This window comes from Triticum urartu, chromosome 7A (assembly GCF_056163025.1).
Source record: "Triticum urartu cultivar PI428250 chromosome 7A, HENAU_Tu73, whole genome shotgun sequence".
Classification (NCBI taxonomy): Eukaryota; Viridiplantae; Streptophyta; class Magnoliopsida; order Poales; family Poaceae; genus Triticum; species Triticum urartu.
Window position 1 is genome coordinate 101091574 of NC_141879.1, and position 22686 is coordinate 101114259.

At 42.4% G+C, this 22686-nt stretch overlaps 1 protein-coding gene across 1 annotated transcript; it reads right to left on the reverse strand.

Annotated features, from left to right (window-relative positions):
• Positions 1-1223: 1223 nt before the first annotated feature.
• On the reverse strand, positions 1224-21947 carry LOC147958268 (uncharacterized). Its single transcript, XM_087532020.1, has 5 exons — positions 21759-21947; positions 21631-21672; positions 21241-21565; positions 15618-16572; positions 1224-1581 (listed from the first exon to the last, which is right to left on the reverse strand). Exons 1-5 carry the CDS (start codon positions 21945-21947, stop codon positions 1224-1226), a joined length of 1869 nt encoding a protein of 622 aa, XP_087388146.1.
• Between the last annotated feature and the right edge of the window lie 739 nt (positions 21948-22686).

Genomic DNA, 22686 nt, shown 5'->3' on the forward strand with positions numbered 1-22686 from the left:
TTCCAAAGTTTTGAACAGGTTTCGAAAACAATACTAAAGTTCAAAAGGGACAAAATGAATTAATAAAAATAAAAGGAAAAAAAACTTAGGCCTTAGCCCAACTAGATAACGACATTGCTACCGTCAGGCGTCTGTTGGGCCGGCCCAAGCATATTATGGATTTAAAAACGGTTCATCAATTTTGAAAAAAAATCATTGATTTGAAAATTTTCATAGATTTTAAAAAAAGGTTCACTAAAAAAATTCAAGAAATAGAAAAAGATTCACGAATTTGAGAAAAAAATCATGAATCTGTTTTTTTATTTTCAAAAGTTTACACATTTGGATGATGATGTATCGAGTATAATGCTTGATCTACCTCGAGATCGTCAGGCGAGTTATAACCCTAAGGCTCGGTGAATTTAATTGTGATCCCCTCCCTTTTACGGCCTAAACCCTCTGGCTTATACACATGCTAGGTAGGGCATCTAGGGTTACATGGTCGGTATTCAGCAGTTGCAGATCCAGGATTGGAACAATGCCCAGGCCCAAAAATATTTTTTTGCAAGAGAAAGACTTAACATCCATCACGCTATAGCTACCTCAAAAGAATACCTGTGGCTCAATTGTACCGGAAATTTAGAATTTAAACTCAATGCTTAAAGATACAACAAAAAACATAAAAAGATGAAAAAAAACTACAAACAATACGTGATAAAAAAAGAGTACCAAATCAATGGCTTGCTTCATCAGTGTCTTTGATAACTTGATCAACGATGGAAGAAGAGCTAACACCTTAGAGAAATCAAAAGCAAAGTTCCATAAGAGATGGCATAAACATCAAGTGAAACAATTAACATTGTAGAAAGTTGAAAATTAACTAGTACGACAAGGTAAAATTCCTTTACGAGATCTGTAGGATTGAAAGCGATATATAATAGCATCGTTATCAATATTTGCAAATATTTCTCGCTCAATATTGCCACAGATTGCCTTTGATTTTTGAAAGCCACATATTGTTGTCTAGCTTTATTGTGAGCACTATCATGATGCTTCCAATTTTTAAAGCCTATTGTTGTGAATGCCTCAACACCATAGTTTTCTATTCCAGGTTGCTTAAAAAGAAAGAAATAGAAACAAAAGGCTGCCTCTTTAGCAACACTATATTCCAACCAATTGGAATGCTTCTTGAACCAATTAGGTTGAAAGCTTCTCTTTTTTGAAGAATTTCCTCTAGTTTCTTTTTAAAATGTATGACCAGTTGGTTGGCATGGGCCCATATTGACATATATTCTTCTAGCAACATCTCTATTGTTCAGATCTAAGCTTTCAATAGGTTTCCTAAGACCAAGATCAGGTTCAATATCACCTTCCCTCAGTTGACCACGAGCAGAATCAGGAATAACAAATATGTTACTTTCTCGAGTTGAGATTGAAGGCGGGTTGTTTGAATTTAAAGGCGGTGGTTCCATTTCTCCATTTAGTTTATTTTCTTGAGTTACTTCGGTCCTCTCAGCCCCTTGGTTGCTTTCAGCTAAAACCCCCGGTGTAGGCACTTCCGTTGCGGCCATGGATGAAAAGTATCTCTTCGTTTTCTTCTTTCTACAAAATGAAATGAAATTGATATTAACAACAACAATACAAATACAATTGAACATAGGACAGTGATTAACAATAGCAAAAATATCCATTCATCTCTATTGTCAACATTCATATTCAAATACAATTGCTAGCACATAAATTCAGCAGTGCAGCTGACACATAAATTCAACAGTTCCTAGGGAGGCCGAAGCAGAGATGGCCTGCAGAGCTAGCAGAGCTGGCGAGCGGGCGCCGGGTGGAGTAGGCGAGCGGTAGAGCGGGGGAGTGGGCACCGGGCGGAGCGGGCCAGCGGCGAAGGGACTTGGGAGGCTAGGACGACCAGGGAGCGTCATGGCGGAGGGAAGTCACCGGTGGGCGGCGGCGGCCAGGCTGCCAGTACCAGTCCTGGTGGCAGCATAGCAGTTCCTGCGTGTGTGCATGGGCCTAGCTCGCTGGCTCACTAGGTCTCGGAGTGCGAAGGTGGAGGCTGCTTTGGGCACTAGCTGTCTTTTGGGCTAAGCCCCGGTCCCATTCAAAATTGTACCTAGGTTACAACTAAAAAACGCCAGGCCCCGCGCCTAGGGCCCAGATCTGCCCCTGGTATCCAGGGGCGTGTATGGAGGCGCCAGGAGACGTCTTGGAGTATACGTCAAGTCTTTGATAGATTTGCTCATGACCACGTCCAGGCGTGTAGCTTCCCGGGTCTACCCAAATGAGAATGAGGGTCTACAGGCCTAGTCCGAGGACTATGGGCCGACTCGGTTGGTGCCCCCTAGTCCAGGATACCGTCACTCCACCTGACACCTGGGACCCATCAGCTAAATCATCGTACGCAAGGAAGTGCCTCCTTATTACGCGATAAAAATTGATTCCTCCCCATGACAGCTAGGACCCGCCAGCTATATATTCGCATGGAAGGAAGTGCCTCCTTATCCCCCCTGACAGTTAGGACCCACCTGGTCAAAGCGTACACACAGTTATTTGTCTGGTCGCAAACATGTATGTACATATTGGTCGATTGGTTTCTCTTGCACGATGAACCGTGGCCGAGTAAGGAGTGGCACATGTCGTAGTAGAGCCCCCGACGTAGCAGTTCAAGCGGTCTCATCTAAATCGTGTACACATACGTACAACCACGCTACAAAAATACAACCAAGTACATACATATGTGTGGGGTCTCGAACACGTACAACAACGGCGTCCTCTTTATCGGCAACCAACCGGCCGGGTCAGAATGGAGAAACATCATTGTGTTCATCGGGAGGCAACCGACTGGGTCAAAATGCGTCCTGTTCACCGGGAGCCAACCGTCTTGGACGAGGCAGCCGAAACAGGGACCTGTTCATCGACCCCCCCCCCCCCACCACCACCACTGGCTCGGGGTCTAGCGTACTGCAAAACGGATGAAACCGAGTTCTCTTCGACCGCCTACTGTCGAAATGGGGTCCTGTTCATCGTGAGGGGTCTCACATACCGCAAAATAGACGAAACACACTTCTCACCAATCATGTATGGTCGAAATTAAACAGGGTCCTGTTGATCGGGAGGGGTCTGGCATACCAAAAAACAGAGGATACAGACTTCTCTCCAACCGCTACATTCGAAATGAGGTCCTGTTCATCGGGAGGGGTGTGGTGTACCGTAAAACGGGACTCCATGGGCTACCGTTCATCCACCGTCGAGTTCCTCCAGCCTCCATGAGGTCCTGTTCATCCACCCCAACTAGCTGGGGTGTGGTATGTCGCGACACAGCCTCCTCGGGGTCCTGTTCATCCAGCGCCAACCGCCTACCACCACGGGATCCTATTCATCCAACCTACACTAGCTGGGTGGGGCGTACGAGTGGGCAGCAACAGGAACTGTTCATCCACAGCCAACCAACCGACTAGGTCAATTCACCATGTCTCGCACAAGGGGCTCGATGGATGCAAGTCTCGACTCGTTCTACGTGTATCACGCGCATGCCAGCAACATGCACGGTTCATCCAAAGGCAACCAATTAGTTAGCTCAACTCATGTCTCGCACGGGTTCAATTAGCAGTGAAGGAATCGGTCGGGTTCAGTTAGCAGTGAAGGGATCGATCGGCTTCAATACGTACCTAGTCAGATTGCTCGCTCGTCTTCAGTATGTAGTGCAAGGGATCGATCCATCTCTCGGGTTCAGTAAGCGAACGCCCCGCTCGGGTTCATAACTAAACTAAGCATGATAGGATGGAAGGTAAAGTATGAACATCAGTTAATAACAACATTCTATGCATCAGAATAGGATCTACCGATAAAACAACAAGTGATCTGACAATCTAATGCAACAAGTAGAGAGAAAGAATGGGCGATATAAGAATGATCAAGGGGGTTGCTTGCCTGGAAGTTCTGCTGAGAAGACCTAATCATCTACGACGTAGTCCTAAAAAGAGTATACCGCAGTCTCGGGGTCTACCGATAAGAAGTAAATGCAGGAACGAAATAAATAATGGCAAACAAATGCAACATGAAATGCATGGCATGGAAAAATGTGGTGTTGATGTGACCTAATGCATTACTAGGTATTGTAATTTAAGAGGGAAAACATTCGAAAATATTTTCCCAGCTCCACACATTATTCGGTAGATTGATCTGGCGGCAAAATGTCAATGTCATTATGTTAGAGTGGTTTGTCATGCATGTAAATGACATATTCAAATCTTACATTCTTAAGAAGTTGATCTCCACTTCTACCTATTCTCTCAACATGCAGCCCGTCCACATCATCATCTAGCCACCTAGCAAATTCCACCCACGTCACTTCATTTCTTTGTTATTTTTTTCTTCATGTTCCAGCGCATCGCTTCATTTGTTCTTCAAGCCACCACCCACTACGTACATCCATTTACTCCCATTTAAAAATGTAACAGCCGATCATTTCCAAATGTAACAGCCGATCAAAGCTCAACCTCTCCCCGTGATAAAAGGATAGTCTCTCTCTCTCGCTTAGGCTGCTCATAGTGGGGAGTAACTTAGACTAGTGTCATGCATATGACACTAGTCTTTGTTACTACCTTCATAATGCAAAGTAACATACAAGTAGTATCATAGATGATTGCATTTATTACATTATAGACTCATTTTGCTTTGGTTTGCGTTATGTTACAGTAACATATTATGTTACTCCAAACACATCTCTCCTCATTAACTAGATGCCACATAAGCAAACTTGTCTTGAAATACGCTATGTTACTTGCTAAGTTACTCCCACTATGACTAGCCTTAGGAAAAATGTTTAGGATTCTGGTGACAATAACTCCCGTTCCCATGTTTTCCGTTTCAGCCGTGAAGAGTCGCAACAGTTTGTAACCGAGGGGCCATCGTTTCATTGGGAACCCATCATTTCCCTTCCCCGCCAGGCGGCCACAAACTCGACGTCTACTTCAACCAGCCACAACGAGGTGTTCCTCAGCCGCTAGGGCTTCCCGCTGAGTGTCTTCCTCGAGCGTGATGACGGATGGACGAGGCTGCCTTCCCCTATCTACAGGGTCTCTCTTGATCTGGATCTGGGTTTCTGTTCTCATCTGTTAGATTTTGATCCCGTACAGGAGCATGTCTTCACACAGCTGCTGCACATCCACATGTTGTACGGGGTAGAAGAACCATTGAAAGAGCATAATACAGGTTTGGATCTTAAATCCAACTATTCCTTTGTATGTTTCCAGTGCCTACTTTTCCTCATCAACCCTTCAAGTTATTCCTCTTCTAGATGCACGCCATCAAGCAGACGTCCAAGAAGCAAATTAATTCTCTCTCTTTTTCCTCTGTCTTGATCCAGCCAACAGCACAGTTAACTATTTATATTGTATGTAGGCTGAACAGGTTATGTGTCTGAGAAAGGTTAAAGCTGGGTGTTTATTACTCAAGGTGCAGACAAACAAATTCTATTGTAAATAATATTTGCATATATTATGTATGATGCCCTAATAGTCACGTTGTGCTATGGACAGTTTTATTCTCAAACGGCGATACTCTACAATTTCTCACGACCTCTTACATTATCCAGGTGATCTGTTCATGCCTCAGATCTGAGTAGATCATTTCATTACATCTACTAAGCTCTAACATCTATGTCATATGTACGCAGATATCAACTCACTTTGGTTGCCCTTGGTAGTGTTCATTTTTTTACTGATGTCCTCAATGTGTTTTCTTTTCAGTTGGAATCATATATTGTAGTACTTAATAAAAACCATAGCGGGATAAGAAAAGGCCAGGAAAAAAAGACATGGTGCAATTGTTCTTACCCTCTGGATAAACTATCTTCAGTTGTACCCATTGTGGTGTGCCCAGTGTGTGTTATTTTTCTTTGGGGTCATAGACCTTTTTTTCGAAAAGGGGGTTTACCCCAGCCTCTGTATCAGAAAGATGCATACGGCTCATATTATTAAAAAAAGAATCCAGTAACAAAGTCTCCAAGTATCGATGTGCGACAAAAAAGCAAAAGCTCGAAAGAGCTGAAATCCTAAGCCACAACCGGCTAGCAAACACAATAGGAGCACTACATGCCTATCCTATTACATGACCGCCATCCAAACCGGTTGAAAATATCCCGCGCTACCATCTCCCATCGGGTAGACGCAGTAACCAAACGCTCCCTGGCCTCCGTCGGAGTGAGTAGCGACCACATACGGATGAATGCCGTGGCCCTAAAGATAACCTGCAAAAAGTGAATGTTTGTTGATCTGTTAAATACTAAATCATTTCTGCAGTTCCATACTTCCCAAAGTAAAGCACAAACGCCAACACGAATGTGTCTTGCAGTATCGGAATCAACCCCATCAAGCCATGGTCCAAATAACATGTTGATAGAGGTGGGCTGATTAATATTAAACGCAATATGAATTGACCGCCACAGAATCTTAGCCAACGGACAATCGAGGAAGAGGTGTTTGATGTTTTCATTATTATCGCAAAAGCTACACCTAGATGAGCCCATCCAGTTGCGTTTTGCCAGGTTATCCTTAGTCAAAATGACCTGTTTATGCACAAACCACATAAACACTTTGATGCGTAGGGGAACCTTTACTTTCCAAACGTGAATCGAGGAAGGGACAACGCTAGAGTTAATGACATCCAGATACATAGACTTAACCGAGAACGCACCGTTGTTAGTAAGTTTCCAACGCAATTGATCTGGTTGCTGGTTCAGCCGAACCTCCATTAAACGTCTAACAAGGTGGAGCCAAGCCTCCCAACGATTTCCGACTAGCGTCCTCCGAAAACTAATATTGAGGGGAGTGGATTGTAGAACAGATGCAACGTAGGCTTCTCTACGTTGCACAATGTTGTACAAAGTAGGATATTGAAGTGCAAGGGGAGTCTCCCCAAGCCACATATCCTCCCAAAATCTCGTAGTGGCTCCATTCCCGACAATAAATTTTGACTTGTTGAAAAAAAGCTGTTTGACTCTCATCAAACCCTTCCAAAAGGGTGAGTCGGAAGGCCTCACATTTACTTGGGCCAGGGTTTTAGCATAAAGATACTTATTACGCAAAATCTGAGCCCAAGTAGCTTCCGTCTCAGACGAAAGTTTAAAAAGCCATTTGCTAAGGAGACATATGTTTTTAACTTCCAAATTTTCAATGCCTAGACCCCCTTGGTCCTTCGGCCTACATATTATATCCCACTTAGCAAGCCTATACTTTCGTTTGAGGTCGTCATTCTGCCAAAAGAACCGAGATCGGTAGAAATCTAACCTTTTCCTGACTCCCACCGGAACCTGGAAAAAGGATAGACTATAGTTTGTTTTTTTACACCAGAATAAAATGATCAGCTATCAATTATATTCTTGCAAAGTTAGACTGTTCTTACCTGTCGATTATGTTCACAAAAACCCTACGACTATCTTTCATTGTACAGGTAATTTGTTAAATATTTTTGGAGATGAATAATGCACTGATACTTGAATACTATCAATTTCTATAACACAACAAGTTGATCTGGACTAACTATATCTCTCTCACATGCGAACTTGCCATATCATGTCATCACAATTGGAACTACAAGGGTCATTGACACTTCTTCTCCTCGCTTCAACTCCTATTTATGATGTATTTTATCTACCCTTTGGCTTATTCTATTGTTTTTGTTTGCTCAGTGTAACACCATCACAAATAATAATACATTTTCTCATGATTAAAATGCTATCTATGTGGATTGGTACCTCTGTTGATCACCCGATGATTCCTGGACATAACATAATACATTGAGGATCAATAAAAACAAAATACATTTCATATTGGAACCATTACACTATGCATGTTAAACTTCCCTTTATTTTACTTTTTTGGTAGATAACTTTTTTTTTGCTTCTCAACTTAGAATTTTCATATAAGTTCTCAAGGATTCCCGCCGCAACGCGCGGGGTATCTTCTAGTTCCTTATATTTTTGTGATCAATTTTCTTATATAAATTATTTTATCTGTGTTATAGATTAATTTATATGATTTTCTAAAGTTTTAATGATTTTATGGAATTTCTTAATTTATTTAAATTTGAAATTATTAAACTGACAAATGCTAGATACACCCAAAAGTGTACCAGTGTGCTACAGAGGCTAACAGGTGGGGCTAGTTGACCTGGTCCACTACCTAGTCAACAGTCAACATGGCTGTTGACTAGTCAAACCTGACAAGTGGGACCCACTGGCCAGTGACAAGGTTAATGAACATGGATTTAATTGACTTATTAGCAAGTGGAACCATGCTGTCAGTGACCGGATTTATTAACTTGTTTATTTAATTTAATCCTAATGCTACGGTGATGGGTTCCACATGTTAGTGACTAAGTGGTGGTTAATTAGAGCGGCTAATCAGGGGGGGGGGGGGGGGGGGGGGGGGGGGACTGGCAGCGTCACAGTCACGGTGGCGCGCCGGCGATGAAGGTCCAGCGACCACAAACGCACTGCAGGGCTCGGGAGTCGGGACGTCATCGGAAATCGCCAACATGCAACCATTTGGGGTGCAACCAGGAGCGTTCAAATGCGAGCAGCAAGCCGCGCCGAATGGTGGCACTAGCTCGACTGGTGGAAGCCCATATCAACGGCAATGACGACATTGCAGTTGCAGGGTACGATAAAAAGCGATCTGGGGGCATCGTTGGCTTCCTGGGGAGCCCAGGAGCACGACTGCATGCTCAGACGTGAGCTTTGCTTGCGCTGGCTGCGGCGGCGAAGCGAATGGCGCCGACGAGCTTCAACTCCGATGGCGCAATGAGCTAGGTGGCGTGCGCGACCTAGCTAGCAAAGGGGAAAGGGGCGGAAGCTCACCGAGGAGCTGATGGTGTCTCTTTGGGTGCACGGGAGCACAGGACGACGACGAATTCGACGACGGTGTTGTGGTGGCCAAAGGTTGAATAAGACAGCGATCCGACGATCCAGCGCTCCTCGGCTCGAGCTCTTCCGCGTAGGCAAAGCACGGTCGACAGCGGAGCTGGTGGACACGGCCCTAGGGCGCGAGGACGACGGAGAGGGAGAGTGCGTGGGCGAGGTCCGCCATGGCGACAGCGGTTCGGCCTTGCGCGTAAAAAGTGAGGCAACGCGAGGAGGGGGAAGTGGAGAAGCTAGGGTTGTCCAGGGGGTCGAGGGCATCTTATCCATCGCGGGGAGTCGCCGGATGGTCGCCACATGGCCTTGGTGGCCATGGACGCAGCACGCACATCCAGCACGCCTCGGATGAACAGAGGCAGGAAACGACGGCTTGGCGAGCTGGTCCGTGCACTGTGCACTCAAGGCCCAGTCCAACAGGTAGGTATGTTTCTTTCTTTCCTTTTTCTGTTTTTTGTTCTCTTTTCTATTTTGCATTTTTCTTAGCCAATAAATGAATTTAATTAAATATGGAACTTGTCACATAAATAATTTGTAATATTTTGAAGAGGCTCACAAAGTTTCAAGCCATTTTGGAATGTTTAAATTTAGTCTAGTATTTAAATGGGCATATCAAGTGCTACTGGTCCACTTTTAAATAATTCTAGGGCAATTTAGGAATTCAAATATAGTTGATTTATTCATGAAAAACGCCGAGGGATTATTTATGATATTACCAACATTTATGACTTTACTGTTTGAAGAAATAATATTTTGACTTCCAATTTGAATTTGAATTTGAATTGAGTTTGAAGCTAAGTGGCTATTAGCAAGTTAATTGTGATGACATGGCATTTTAATTAAGGGGCAACAATAACTTAATACATGGGGGTGTAACATTACTACTATGAACACGTAGGTCATGAAAGAACTACTCACACACTATTATGGAGGCAACAAGGTTGATGAAGATGGCCATGGCTTCCCCCTCCGGCAGAACTCTGGTACAGGGCTCCAGATGGGATCGCTTCAAAACAGAGGCTTGCGGCAGCGATAAAATTGTTTCGGGTCTCGCTTCGAGGGTTTAGAATGTTAGGAATTTATAGGCCAGAAAATAGGTCAAACGGAGCTGCAGAGGCCCCACAAGCCTGCCCGGCCCTAGCCAGGGGGTAGGTGGCGCCCCTGGGCTTGTGGTCGCCTCGTCCAACTTCTGGACTCCTCCCTAACCTTATAGGGTCTCTTATGCTCCAAAAAAATCGTCAAAGTTTTTCATTGCGTTTGGACCTTCGTAAGTATTGATTTTCTGTAAAACCATAAACAAGCACTGGATTAATATATTAGTCCAGAAGAATAATATAAAATGATGTAAAATGATAGCCAAAGTTTGTAAGAATGATAATATAATAGCATAAAAGAAATACATAGATACGTCATAAACGTATCAGTGACCTGGGCTCCTCCTGATGGTGCAGGCGACTTCCAAAGCGAAAGCTTCGTGCTTTCTTGCGCCGACGACAGTGGAGCCCGCTAGTGTCGCGAAGACGTCGTCGTTGTCGTATGCCACGTCTCTGGGTCAAGGCTTTAGGTGAAAACCTTTATCTATTTGTTCGGAGTCGGTATCGGCGACGTTCGTCACCCTCTTGGGTGCGTTGCTGTGGAGCTCTGGCGTCATCAGTCGGCCGCTTGTTATATCTTCCGTTCTAGGCCTCATGTTATATCTTTTGATTTTCTTTCTAAGAGCCCCCTCACCGCATTCTATTGACCGGTCGTGTACTCTATTGTGTTGCTTTACATATAAAGTGGGACGAAAACTTGTTTCAAGAAAGAAGGATTACACAAAGAATTCTCCCTTGGTCACATGAGTGTAAATTATGCTTGCTGTTTGTAGCTTAATTATAGTTTTTCCCAAACTCCGCCATCCAGTAATATTTAAACATTAGAATGGATACTTTTTTTTGACAATTTACCCCTCCTTTATTCACTTATAAGAATAGTGACATCATTTACAATAAAAGGGATAATCCCACTAGGGGGCATCACGCATGGGCTGGCCCATACAAGTAAGGGGAGGAGGAGGTGCGTGCCCTTGCAATAATAAAGAAAACAAGAGAGAAAAGGGTAGATCCTAGGATCGAACCCTGGTCTCCATCTTGAAACATTGAGGTCCATGTTGGAAATATGAGCAATTTATCGAATGATTTTATTAACGGAAATACTAGATAAAGTATGACCAGAATAGTAGTGATAAAACAAGCCATGCGATTTGACAAAGAGAAGGTAAACAACATCTTCATATATGAACTGTAACTAAACATATCTAGAGCAGACAGTATAGCAAGTTGCATATATGAAATAGAGTCTAATATATCTAGGGCAAATACTAGAACAAGAAACTGTAGCAGGACCTCTAATAGAAAGGAGAAGAACACGTACGGCACAGCAGCAGCAGAAGCGCTGGACTTGGGGTCGGTGTCCTCGCCTACCATGTCGTCGAGGAGGTCGTGGACGTCGGGGAAGAAGTCGTCGTCGGGGAAGTAGTCGTCGGCGACCAGATCGTCCGTGATGAAGCAGCCAGTAGTCGCGTTGAGTGCTCCCAAAATGTGCGGTTTCGGAGGCCTACTGTCCCGACGTGCGGTGCATGCCGCAAGCCGGGATGAGGAAGACAGCAGCAGCTCAGAGATGGAACCAATGGCGAGGGAAGGAGTAGTTCTGGTGCGTCTCTCTGGGAGGAGCGACCTTCCTTTTATAGGCGCAAGAGAAGCAGCAACAGGAGGCGAAACGAAGCGACGGAGTGCGTGGCAAAAATTTAGACATCGGCTCGGCTCATTCCCGCAACCCGCGACGCGTCGTGACGAGGCGTGGCGTGGCATGGCGAGGCGGGCGGCGGAGGAGGAGCGCGCGTGGATGTCCCTTTTGTTCTCACGCTCATACAAGTGGGGAAAGAACCTCCTTTATAAAGAGGTCCAACTCCTTCTAAACTAGCAATGTGGGACTAAACTTTAGTTCCATCTCTTGCCTTGCACAATGGGCTGCGTGGGCCTCTAGGATTTATTAGGAATTTCTGAAACTGCTATGGGCTAGGCCCAAAATAGACAAAATTCCAGCAATCCCCCACCAGATCCCAAAGGCACACAAAAATTGCTTTTGGTTCCAAAACACTGTTTTATATACCGGTACTGTAGTGGAGACTGTTAAGTTGAACTTCCACCTAGAACTCTATGCTACACAAGTAAGCAACTTGAACAGTGGACTAGGCCTTGAACTGCAAGTTTTCTGCGAATCTAGCTTCACATAAAGCCTTGACCGATACGTGGCTACCGTGGGTCTTCCCCGTGGGTGGAGCTTATGCGTCATACTCCGTGACCTTTCATGAGTTTACTAGAGAGAACCCTACTCTCATATATTGCGACGTTTGACAATCAGACTCATATTGGTGTGTTCTTCAAAAGATGTTCTGCAGGATAACATCTCTGCTTAAATGAGCCACTTAGAACACATTAAGATATACATCAATATGCCATGCAAATTAGGAGAGTATTGCATCAAATGGAGTGGTATTGTGAATAGTAAGGATACTCTCCTCTCAGTTGACCAACAGCTTGTCTTCCACATCTAATTCACGGGATCTCCGATCACAAAGAATAGGTTACCACTGTGAACAACTCATATTGTGGGTCTCATACCCATCCCCTCGATGCATTATCTATCACATTACGTGATAGACCCTTAGTAAAAGGGTCTGCCAGATTTTTAGACGTTTGGATATAATCCAATGCAATAACTTCGGAGTTTTTCATTTTCCTGACAGTCTTTAACTTTCTCTGAACGTGTCTTGATGACTTCATGTTATCCTTTGAGCTGCTCACTTTCGTGATCATAGTTTGATTGTCGCAGTTCATAAGGATACCCGGTACAGGTTTCTCAACAACCGGCAAGTCATTCAAGAGCCGACGAAGCCAATCTGCTTCGACCGTAGCTGTATCTAGTGCTGTGAGTTCTGCTTCCATTGTTAACCTCGTTAATATGGTCTGCTTGTAAGACTTCCAACAAACAGCGCCACCTCCATGAGTGAATACATATCCGCTCGTGGCCTTTATCTCATCAGCATCTGAGATCCAGTTTGAGTCACTATACCCTTCAAGCACCTTTGGGTGACCAGTGTAGTGAATTCCATAATTTGCAGTGCCTTTCAAATAACGCAAAACTCTCTCTAGAGCTTTCCAATGCACATCTCCTGGTTTTGAGACAAACCGACTCAGTTTGCTAATAGCAAAAGAGATGTAAGGTCTTGTAGCACTTGCTAAGTACATAAGCGAGCCAATAATCTGAGAATATTTCAATTGATCTCTAGTAATTCTTCGATTCTTTCGAAGTAACACACTTGCATCATAAGGTGTTGGAGAAGGGCTTGCAGTCACTATAGCCAAAGCGACTCAAGATCTTTTCCACATGGTGAGATTGAAGCAATGTAATTCCACCATCATCGTCTCTCAACAACTTGATGTTCAGAGTGACATCAGCCACTCCTAAATCCTTCATCTCAAAACAGCGAGATAGGAAATTCTTGACCTCCTTAATAACATTCAGATTTGTTCCAAAAATTAGTATGTCATCAACATACAAGCAAAAGATAACTCCCTCGCCCCCACCATGGCGATAGTACACACATTTGTCAGCTTCGTTCACAACAAAGCCTGCAGCTGTTAAAGTTCTTTCAAACTTCTCATGCCACTGTTTGGGTGCTTACTTGAGTCCATACAAAGACTTCAGCAACTTGCACACTTTTCCTTCCCGACCATCTAGTACAAACCCATCTGGTTGTTCCATATAAATTTCCTCGTCCAACTCTCCATTTAGGAAAGCATTCTTAACATCCATTTGATGAACGAGAAGACCATGCGAGGCAGCTAGTGAAAATAGAACTCGACTAGTGTTCAGTCGAGCCACATGTGAGTAAGTATCAAAGAAGTCTTCACCTTCCTTTTGGGTATAACCCTTAGCCACGAGCCAAGCCTTGTACTTTTCAATAGTACCATCAGGCCTAAGCTTCTTCTTGAATACCCATTTGCATCCTATAGGTTTGCACCCATAAGGACGATCAGTTATCTCCCAAGTTTCATTCGCCAAGATGGAATCCATCTCGCTACGAACTGCTTCCTTCCAATAGTCAGCATCTTCAGATGCATATGCCTCTGAAATAGAATTGGGAGTGTCATCTATGAGATACACAAGAAAATCATCACCAAAGGACTTTGCAGTCCTCTGTCTCTTGCTCCTAGTAGGAACTTCATTGTTTTCCTCCACGGGACTTTCAAAGTGGTCCATAGAAATGGCAGGTTTGGTAATTGTAATTGGTTCCTGATTCGATGAACTAGGCATCTCCTGATTAGATGAGGTAGCCATATCCTTCATGGGAAAGATATCTTCAAAGAAAGTCGTATCATTCGAATCCATGATCGTACCGACATGCATGTCAGGTACCTCAGATTTTACAACCAAGAATCTATAGCCAATGCTATGAAAAGCATATCCCAGGAAAACACAATTCACAGTCTTTGGTCCAAGCTTCTGCTTCTTTGGAATTGGAATATTGACTTTCGCCAAACAACCCCATGTTCGTAGATAAGAGAGTTTTAACCTTTTCTTCTCCCATTCCTCGAATGAAGTTATCTCTTTGTTCTTTATGGGAACTCGGTTTAGGACATGACATGCCGTCAATATCGCCTCCCCCCACCATGCCTTGGAGAGACCCAATGTGTCTAACATGGCGTTAACCAAATCAGTTAGAGTACGGTTCTTTCTTTCGACCACCCCATTTGACTGAGGTGAATAGGGTGGCGTCCTCTCATGGATTATACCATGTTCCGCACAAAAAGCATCAAATTCATTGGAAAAATACTCTCCACCACGGTCGGACCTAAGCCTCTTGATTTTTCGATCAAGTTGATTTTCCACTTCAGCTTTATAGATCTTGGAAAAGTTCAAAGCCTCATCCTTACATTTCAGAAGATACACACGGCAGTATCTAGTGGAGTCATCAATTAACATCATGAAATATTTCTTTCCACCTTTTGTCAAAACACCATTCATTTCACATAGATCTGAATGTATGAGCTCTAGTGGTGCAAGATTTCTCGTTTCCGCAGTCATGTGAGACTTACGAGGTTGCTTAGCTTGCACACAAACTTGACACTTAGATCCCTTGACAGTGGTGAAACTAGGGATTAAGTTCAACTTCGCTAGTCGCGACATGCAACCAAAATTAACATGACAGAGACGTGAATGACACACATTGGATTCACTATTGTTGCAAATATGATTAACCACTTTATTGCAAACGTCTGATAAGGATAAACGAAACAGACCTCCTGAGTCATAGCCTTTACCAACAAAGGTTCCATACTTAGATATTACAAATTTATTCGACTCAAAGACAAGCTTGTAGCCATCTCTACACAGAAGAGATCCGCTAACAAGATTTTTATTGACGGAGGGGACATAATGCACGTTCTTCAGCCACACGATCTTCCCCGAAGTAAACTTCAGATCGACCGTGCCAACACCACGAACAGAAGCACTTGAACCGTTGCCCATCAGCACGGTTGAAGTCCATGCGGTCTGATAAGACGAAAACATGGAAATATCACCGCATACATGCACATTAGCACCCGTGTCAATCAACCAATCAGGAGAATGACATACTGAAAGAATAGTGGGAAATATACCATACCCATCATCCTTCATGTCAGTGTCTCCAATGACAACATTAGCGGTCTTGCTGCCTTTCCCAGGGTGACGCTTGTCATAGCGATTAGGGCAACTAGGAGCCCAATGATCAGGATCGCCACACACATGACAAGCACCTTTCTTCTTGTCATTCTTCTTCTTGAAGTTTGTGTGCTGCACAGCCTTGTTCTTCCCATCAAACTTTGCTTTACCATCAAATTGGCCCTTGTTCTTGAACTTGTGGGGCTGAAAGTTCTTCTTTTGTACCAGATTGGCACTAGATCCTCCCTCAATACCTCGAGCACGTGTATCCTTTGCCCTCGCCTTTTCTTCCGCATCAAGAGTGCCAATGAGATTCGAAACAGAAAACTCCTGTCTCTTATGCTTCAGTAAGGTAGCAAAGTTCCTCCAGGAAGGAGGAAGCTTAGTGATGATACCTCCGACAACAAACTTGTCCGGTAGCATACAACTAAAGTGCTCAAGTTCTCTAGCAAATGACTGTATCTCATGAGATTGCTCAACCACGGAGCGCTCTTCAGTCATCCTGTAATCATAGAATTGCTCCATGATGTATAGCTCAGTGCCAGCATCCGAGACCCCAAACTTGGCCTCGAGTGCATCCCACATATCTTTTCCATTATCAATTGACGCATAAGCATCAACTATGTTCTCACCAAGAACACTTAAAAGAGCAGCCTTAAACAGAGTATCCATTTTCTGAAAAGCTTGTGCCTGTTGAGCATCAAGCTCTCCTTCAGGTTTGCCGAGAGTGGCATCATAGCAACTCATGGTTTGAAACCATAAGACTGCTCTCACGCGCCACCTCTTATAGTGGATACCCTCAAACATAGGAGGTCTCATGGAAGCAGCAAAACCACTCGGGGTAAATTGCTTATAATAAGGTTTTTGGATTGTTGGAAATATAAGCAATTTACCAAATGATTTTATTAACAGAAATACTAGACAAAGCACGACCAGAATAGTAGTGATAAAACAAGCCATGCGATTTGACAAAGAGAAGGTAAACAACATCTTCATATATGAACTGTAACTAAACATATCTAGAGCAGACAGTATAGCAAGTTGCATATATGAAATAGAGTCTAACATATCTAGGGCAAATACTCGAACAAGAAACTATAGCAGGACCTCTAATAGAAAGGAGAAGAACACGTACAGGACAGCAACAGCAGAAGCGCTGGACTTGGGGTCGGTGTCCTCGCCTGCCATGTCGTCGAGGAGGTCGTGGACGTCGGGGAAGAAGTCGTCGGCGACCGGATCGTCTGTGATGAAGCAGCCAGTAGTCGCACTGAGCGCTCCCCAAAAACCTTATCACCCTTCTCTCGTATAGGACTCAAAATGTGCGGTTTCGGAGGCCGGCGGAGGAGAAGCGCGCGTGGATGTCCCTCTTGTTCTCATGCTCATACAAGTGGGAAAGAACCTCCCTTATAAAGAGGTCCAACTCTCTCTAAACTAGCAATGTGGGACTAAACTTTAGTTCCACCTCTTGCCTTGCACAAATGGGCTGCGTGGGCCTTTAGGATTTATTAGGAGTTTCTGAAACTGCTATTGGGCTAGGCCCAAAATAGACAAAATTCCAGCAGTCCTGGCCACTGCATTACATCTCTGCATGTTTTATATGCGGATAACATTCTATAACAATCAAAACGCACAGTGACTTCAAAACAAAAAAACCGAATTGTTTTCTTCACTTACGGGTGGTATAGTGGGTAATTTATAGCAATTTTCGGGGTAGTACTTAGACAGACGACAATAAGCACTATTTGCTTTATTATTACTAGTAAAAGGGTCCATCCGTTGCAACAGGAGAAAAAAAATCATAATCTCCTATGGCCATCATAATATTTTCCTGCATCACTAAGACACACTATCACTCTCAATTTCGCAAAAAATTTATACTATTTGCAAATATTTATTAAACAATTTCCTTGAATCGGCGAACATTTTAGAATCAATGAACATTTTTTTTTTGGAAATTGGTGGAGAAATTATTGAAATTCAAGGACATTTTTTTGATTTCAAATTTTTTTTCGAAATGAATAATCATTTTTTGAATGAGCGAACATTTTATGAATGAATAAACTATTTTGTAAGGCACGAACAGTTTTTGAATTTATAGGAGATTTTTCCATTCATGAACATATTTTGAATTGGCGAAATATTGTTAAATTTCATTAAAAAATTTTAATACACTAATTTTTTAAATTAACATGAATATTTTTTGAATTCCTGAACATTTATTTTCAAAATTTTGAACAATTTTGAATAATCAAACTTTCTTTTATAAAACCGCGAACATTTTGTGATTTATTAATTTCTTTTTGAAATTCTCATTATTTTAATTTTTGGAACTTTTTTGAAGTACCAAATTATTCAAAGTAGAAAAAACGGAAACGGAAAACAAAAATAAAAGTAAAAAAACAATTTGGAAAAATAGGCCGTCCAGCCATGGGCTGGCCCAAATAGGCGCGCTGCGTCTTCTCCCAGCGCTCAGAGCGTAGTATATGATGTCCCTACAACATGGGCCGGCCCAGGCAAGGATTCCATTGTGTGAAACGTTTTTTATCACTTGGCATTGACGGGTAATTTTTATAATATGGGGGCAGTTTCCGTGACGTACCGTTAGAAGCTATAGTCCCTTTTAGATATAAATAGCAAATATGTTTGTAGGTTGCAACGCAAGAAAAAGGTTGACGTGTTTCATTGAGAAGCACACACTAATTATCATTAATGAAGCTGGACTATAGAGGACAAGTTTGATAATGACAAAAATGATTGATCAATTAACAATTGTACTCTTCCGTGCACTAGTTTAAAACTTTTTGTTGAACAAAGTATCATTGAAGTCGCTCACGTACATCCATATCTATGAACACACGGACATACACCTACCCCTATGAGCACCTCTTAGAGGCTGAGTCGGATAGTATCTTGAGATTTTACGAAGTCACCGCACGCATCTCGTAGTCAATGTAACATCCCCTCTCACGGAACAAACATAGCCAGAAAGTTGAAATAAATTTAGAAATAATGCAAGCACCAATGTCAAATTTAGAACTTGAACTCTGATAGGACGAGGATACCACCGTCCTTCTAATTATTCAACCATAGGTTGGTTCGTACAATAGTTAAAAATTTGCGACGCCAAACCTAGTCCACTAATTGGGTGAACAATATTATGTTTAGATTACCATACTGATAATAATCATATACAGTGTTTATTTTGTGTTACCAACATCAGACAATAAAAATGTAGAAATCCGACAACGTGTGCATAGTACTAAAAAACCGTGTGCATACTTCCCAAAAAAGAGCACGTGTTTATAGAACAAATACATGTGTGTATAGTTTGAAGATTTTTACATGTCCGTGAAGGAACTGCACCTTTACTTTCTTTATTTTAATATAATAATAACTAAAATACAAGAAAACTATGGTTGAACACGCGTGCACGCTAGCTACCTAACGCGATTTGATTATTTACCACCAGTTTCTTTGGACTTTGAAAATTTGCCACCCATTACTTTGTAATTGATCTAGTGACACTCTTTAGTTTGGACTTTGATCTTTTATCACTTTTCAACACAAAAACAAACTTTGTAAATAATAGACAACATAAGTGAACAAAATAGAGGACTATTGTGCCCTTGTACCTGTTTGACTCAAACATAACACACGGGAAGGATGAACTCATGCTCCACTCCTCTCTCCTGCAAGTTTATACTGCTCCTCACCGGCCCTTGCCTTGCTGCTCCTCGCTGGCCCTTGCTGCTCTGCTGCCGCTGCCCCCTCCTGCACCTCATACCCTGCCACCACTGCCCCAACTACTACAGTCTCTCCTTCCCCTACTACTCGTCAAATTTTGGTCAAAAATTGCTCAAACTAGTTGAAATGCATGAAACCGTTGAACCATTGATCCGACTTGGATTAAACTTTCCCAGATTAGTCACACATATATGAACAATTTTCTGTAATTTTTTGAAATTATTCTGACAACTTTCAAATTTTGGTCAAACTATTTAAACTGTAATTGAAATGCATGGAACCGTTGATCCAAATTCGATGAAACTTTCTCAGATTAGGCGCAGTTATATGTTTGTTTTTATGGATTTTTTTTCAATTTTTCTAGGTGGTTCGAAAAAAGTCAAAATTTTGGCAGCAATGTGGCTCAATTTGGACAACATTTTGACTGTTTTTTTGGATTTTCAACAAATTTGTGCACATAATATCCAAATTCAAACATATATTTCCTGATGTACATATTCCTATACCATGACACAATATGAAGAGAACATAGCAAGATAAAGCATTTAACATGTGCATACATCATATCCATATTTCATCTACCACAAAGTCCTCAAAGGTGCTCTCTTCTTTCTTTTCCTGCACATAAACAAGTTAGTAAACAGTAAAATAAGTGATGAAATAAATATTGATCATTACAAGTGATGAAATAAACATAGATCATTATATGTACCTTGGCCTTGGTCCATTCACCGGATAGGTGGACTGCATGTGGCCTAAAATGTGGCATCTTTTGAATCTATTCTTGTTGCCTAGCTGTTTTGGCTCCTTCGTCTTTTTAGTACCACCATCTCCACCTTCGAGGAAGCTCTTGTACCTGTTTTTTCTAGGCCTTCCAACACCTCTTTTCTTGTCTAATGGAGCCTCCATGTCAAATGGAAATTGTACATGTGGCCATTGGGACCTATCTGTCAATGGCTCAACCTCTCCAGCATATGCTTCCCGAAACTTCTCCAGAGAGAAATAGTCATGCACATAATCCTTCCATTTGGGGTTCCTTCTATCCAGTAAGAAAGCAAGTACATGCTCACAAGGCTTCCCTGTGCTGCCACTCAAAGCACCTGCACTCGCTTTGGTCAGTTTTCACAACATGTCGCAAGTTTTATTTACTTGTGTCCCTCACCTCACAACTTGCAACTCCAGATTTCCCAACTTTCAAATGTTTAAGTCCCCTTGTCCTATTATGAATTTGTCGGGTGATGGCTGGAATAATTTTTCCTTTCATTTTCATTCCAATCTTTCTCCTTTTCTCACGAAGTTTCATGACCATCTCTCTAAGAGTGTAAGCTAGCTCATCAGGTGGCAACTCTTTGTAATCTTTAGTCCAACCATTAAAAGACTCAGCAAGGTTATTATTGATATAATCACATTTAATTGAGGGGTCAAACATGCATCTCATCCATTTTAAGCTATGGTACCTTGAGAGATATTCATGCACATCAGGTGCTTCGGCTAGGATTTTATTCATGTGGTAGTTAAAAACTTGTGGCCTATATGCCCTAGCAGCTGGCCACTTTCTGCCAAACACATCTCCTTGGAAATTTTTAGAGAAGTTAGCCATGAGATGCCTAAAACACTCTCTTTGATCTGCATGAGGGATTTTTTTACTGCATTCTCTAAACATTTACATGCATCTGCGCATATAGCTAGAGGGGAAACATGACCTAATGCCTTGTTTAGTTGTGACATGAACCATGTCCAATTTTCATCGGTTTCACCATCAATGAATGCAAATGCTACATGATACATCCAATTATGGCCATCTAATGTTGTACAAGCTGCTAAGTGACCTCTCCATTTACCGGTGAGTACAGTTGAATCTATACTAAGATATGGTCTACAACCAGCTTTAAAGCCATCAATGCAAGGTTTAAGAGCCATAAAGAATCGGTTAAAGCGAACAATATCGTCAACCATCTTCATATCCACCTCTACAATGTTGACCGGGGATCTCTTCTCAACTTCTGCTTTGAAGTTAAACAAATATTGAAAACTCTGCCTCATGCTACCATAAATCTCTTTTTGTGCTATATCTTTGCCTTTCCACACTGTATGGTACTCAATGGTTGTGCCATATGTATCTTCCAACTGCCCCAACAGCTCTTTGCATCCAATGGTAGGGTCACTCTGTATAATGGGTACAGTCCTCTGTGCTACTCATCCTTGAGATGTCATGCTGCTTTTTATTCTACCAGTAGAGAGGAGCACTTGTGCTTCACAGAAATCTTGGTAACCTGCAATACAAGATGAAACACATCACAACATAGGAAAAACATAGAAAAACAGGAACAATAACAATGCTCAAACAAAACGTTAGTACCCTTATTCTTTGTCCATCAGTCCTTAGTCTAGCTGTAATCCTCCATGGACAACCCTTGGCTCTACATTTTCCAAGATATTTTTTCTTATCAGTCTTATATCCCCAAATGTCAATCTCCCTTTTAATTGCATATTGTCTAATAACCATCCTAAAATCTTCCATTGAAGGAAACAAAGCACCAAGATACATCTATGGGTTCTCTTTGTCATATGCAATCTCTTCCTCTGGTGGCACACTATCATCAACATGAATGGTAGCCTCAATGAAAAGCTGACAATCCTCCTCACCGGTCATGTAAACTTCCTCACTATGTGGAGAAGGTGGTGGCTCGGGGACCGCCTCATCGTTGATACTAAGAATATCGCACATATTCTCTTCGGTTACGGGAATGTCGACATCGTTGATACCAAGAGGATCGCACATATTGTCATCAGATATGGGAGGAGCTATCTCAATCAAGCTCCAATCTATGGGTGGTTCTTCCTGAGTAAGCACAGAGGACTCACATCTCTCACTACTATCAGCCACATCACAAACACTTCAAAATTGCATTGTAGCTGGGTGGTCAACATCATCCGATGAAAACTCCATATCATCTGGAAAACTCTATACTGACTCCCCATTGTTTGTGCTAACTCAAAAACTGACAAGTTTGAATTATCAACAACCATAGATGAGCTAGCACTGCATTCTACAGAAGTGTTTGTTGTTGCCTTCTTACTAGCAGCACTTGGCTATTTGGGAGCTGGTGGGTTTTGGGGTTTTCTAGGAGCACTTGGCTTTTTGGGGGCAGCTGGCTTTTTAGGAGCTGGTGTTTTTTTGGGATTTTTTTGGGTAGCTGGCTTTTTGGGAGCGGGAGCTCTTTTTTCCAGATTTCTTTGCATTAGGTATCTCCAATGTGACCACATCAACATACAAAAATGATTTC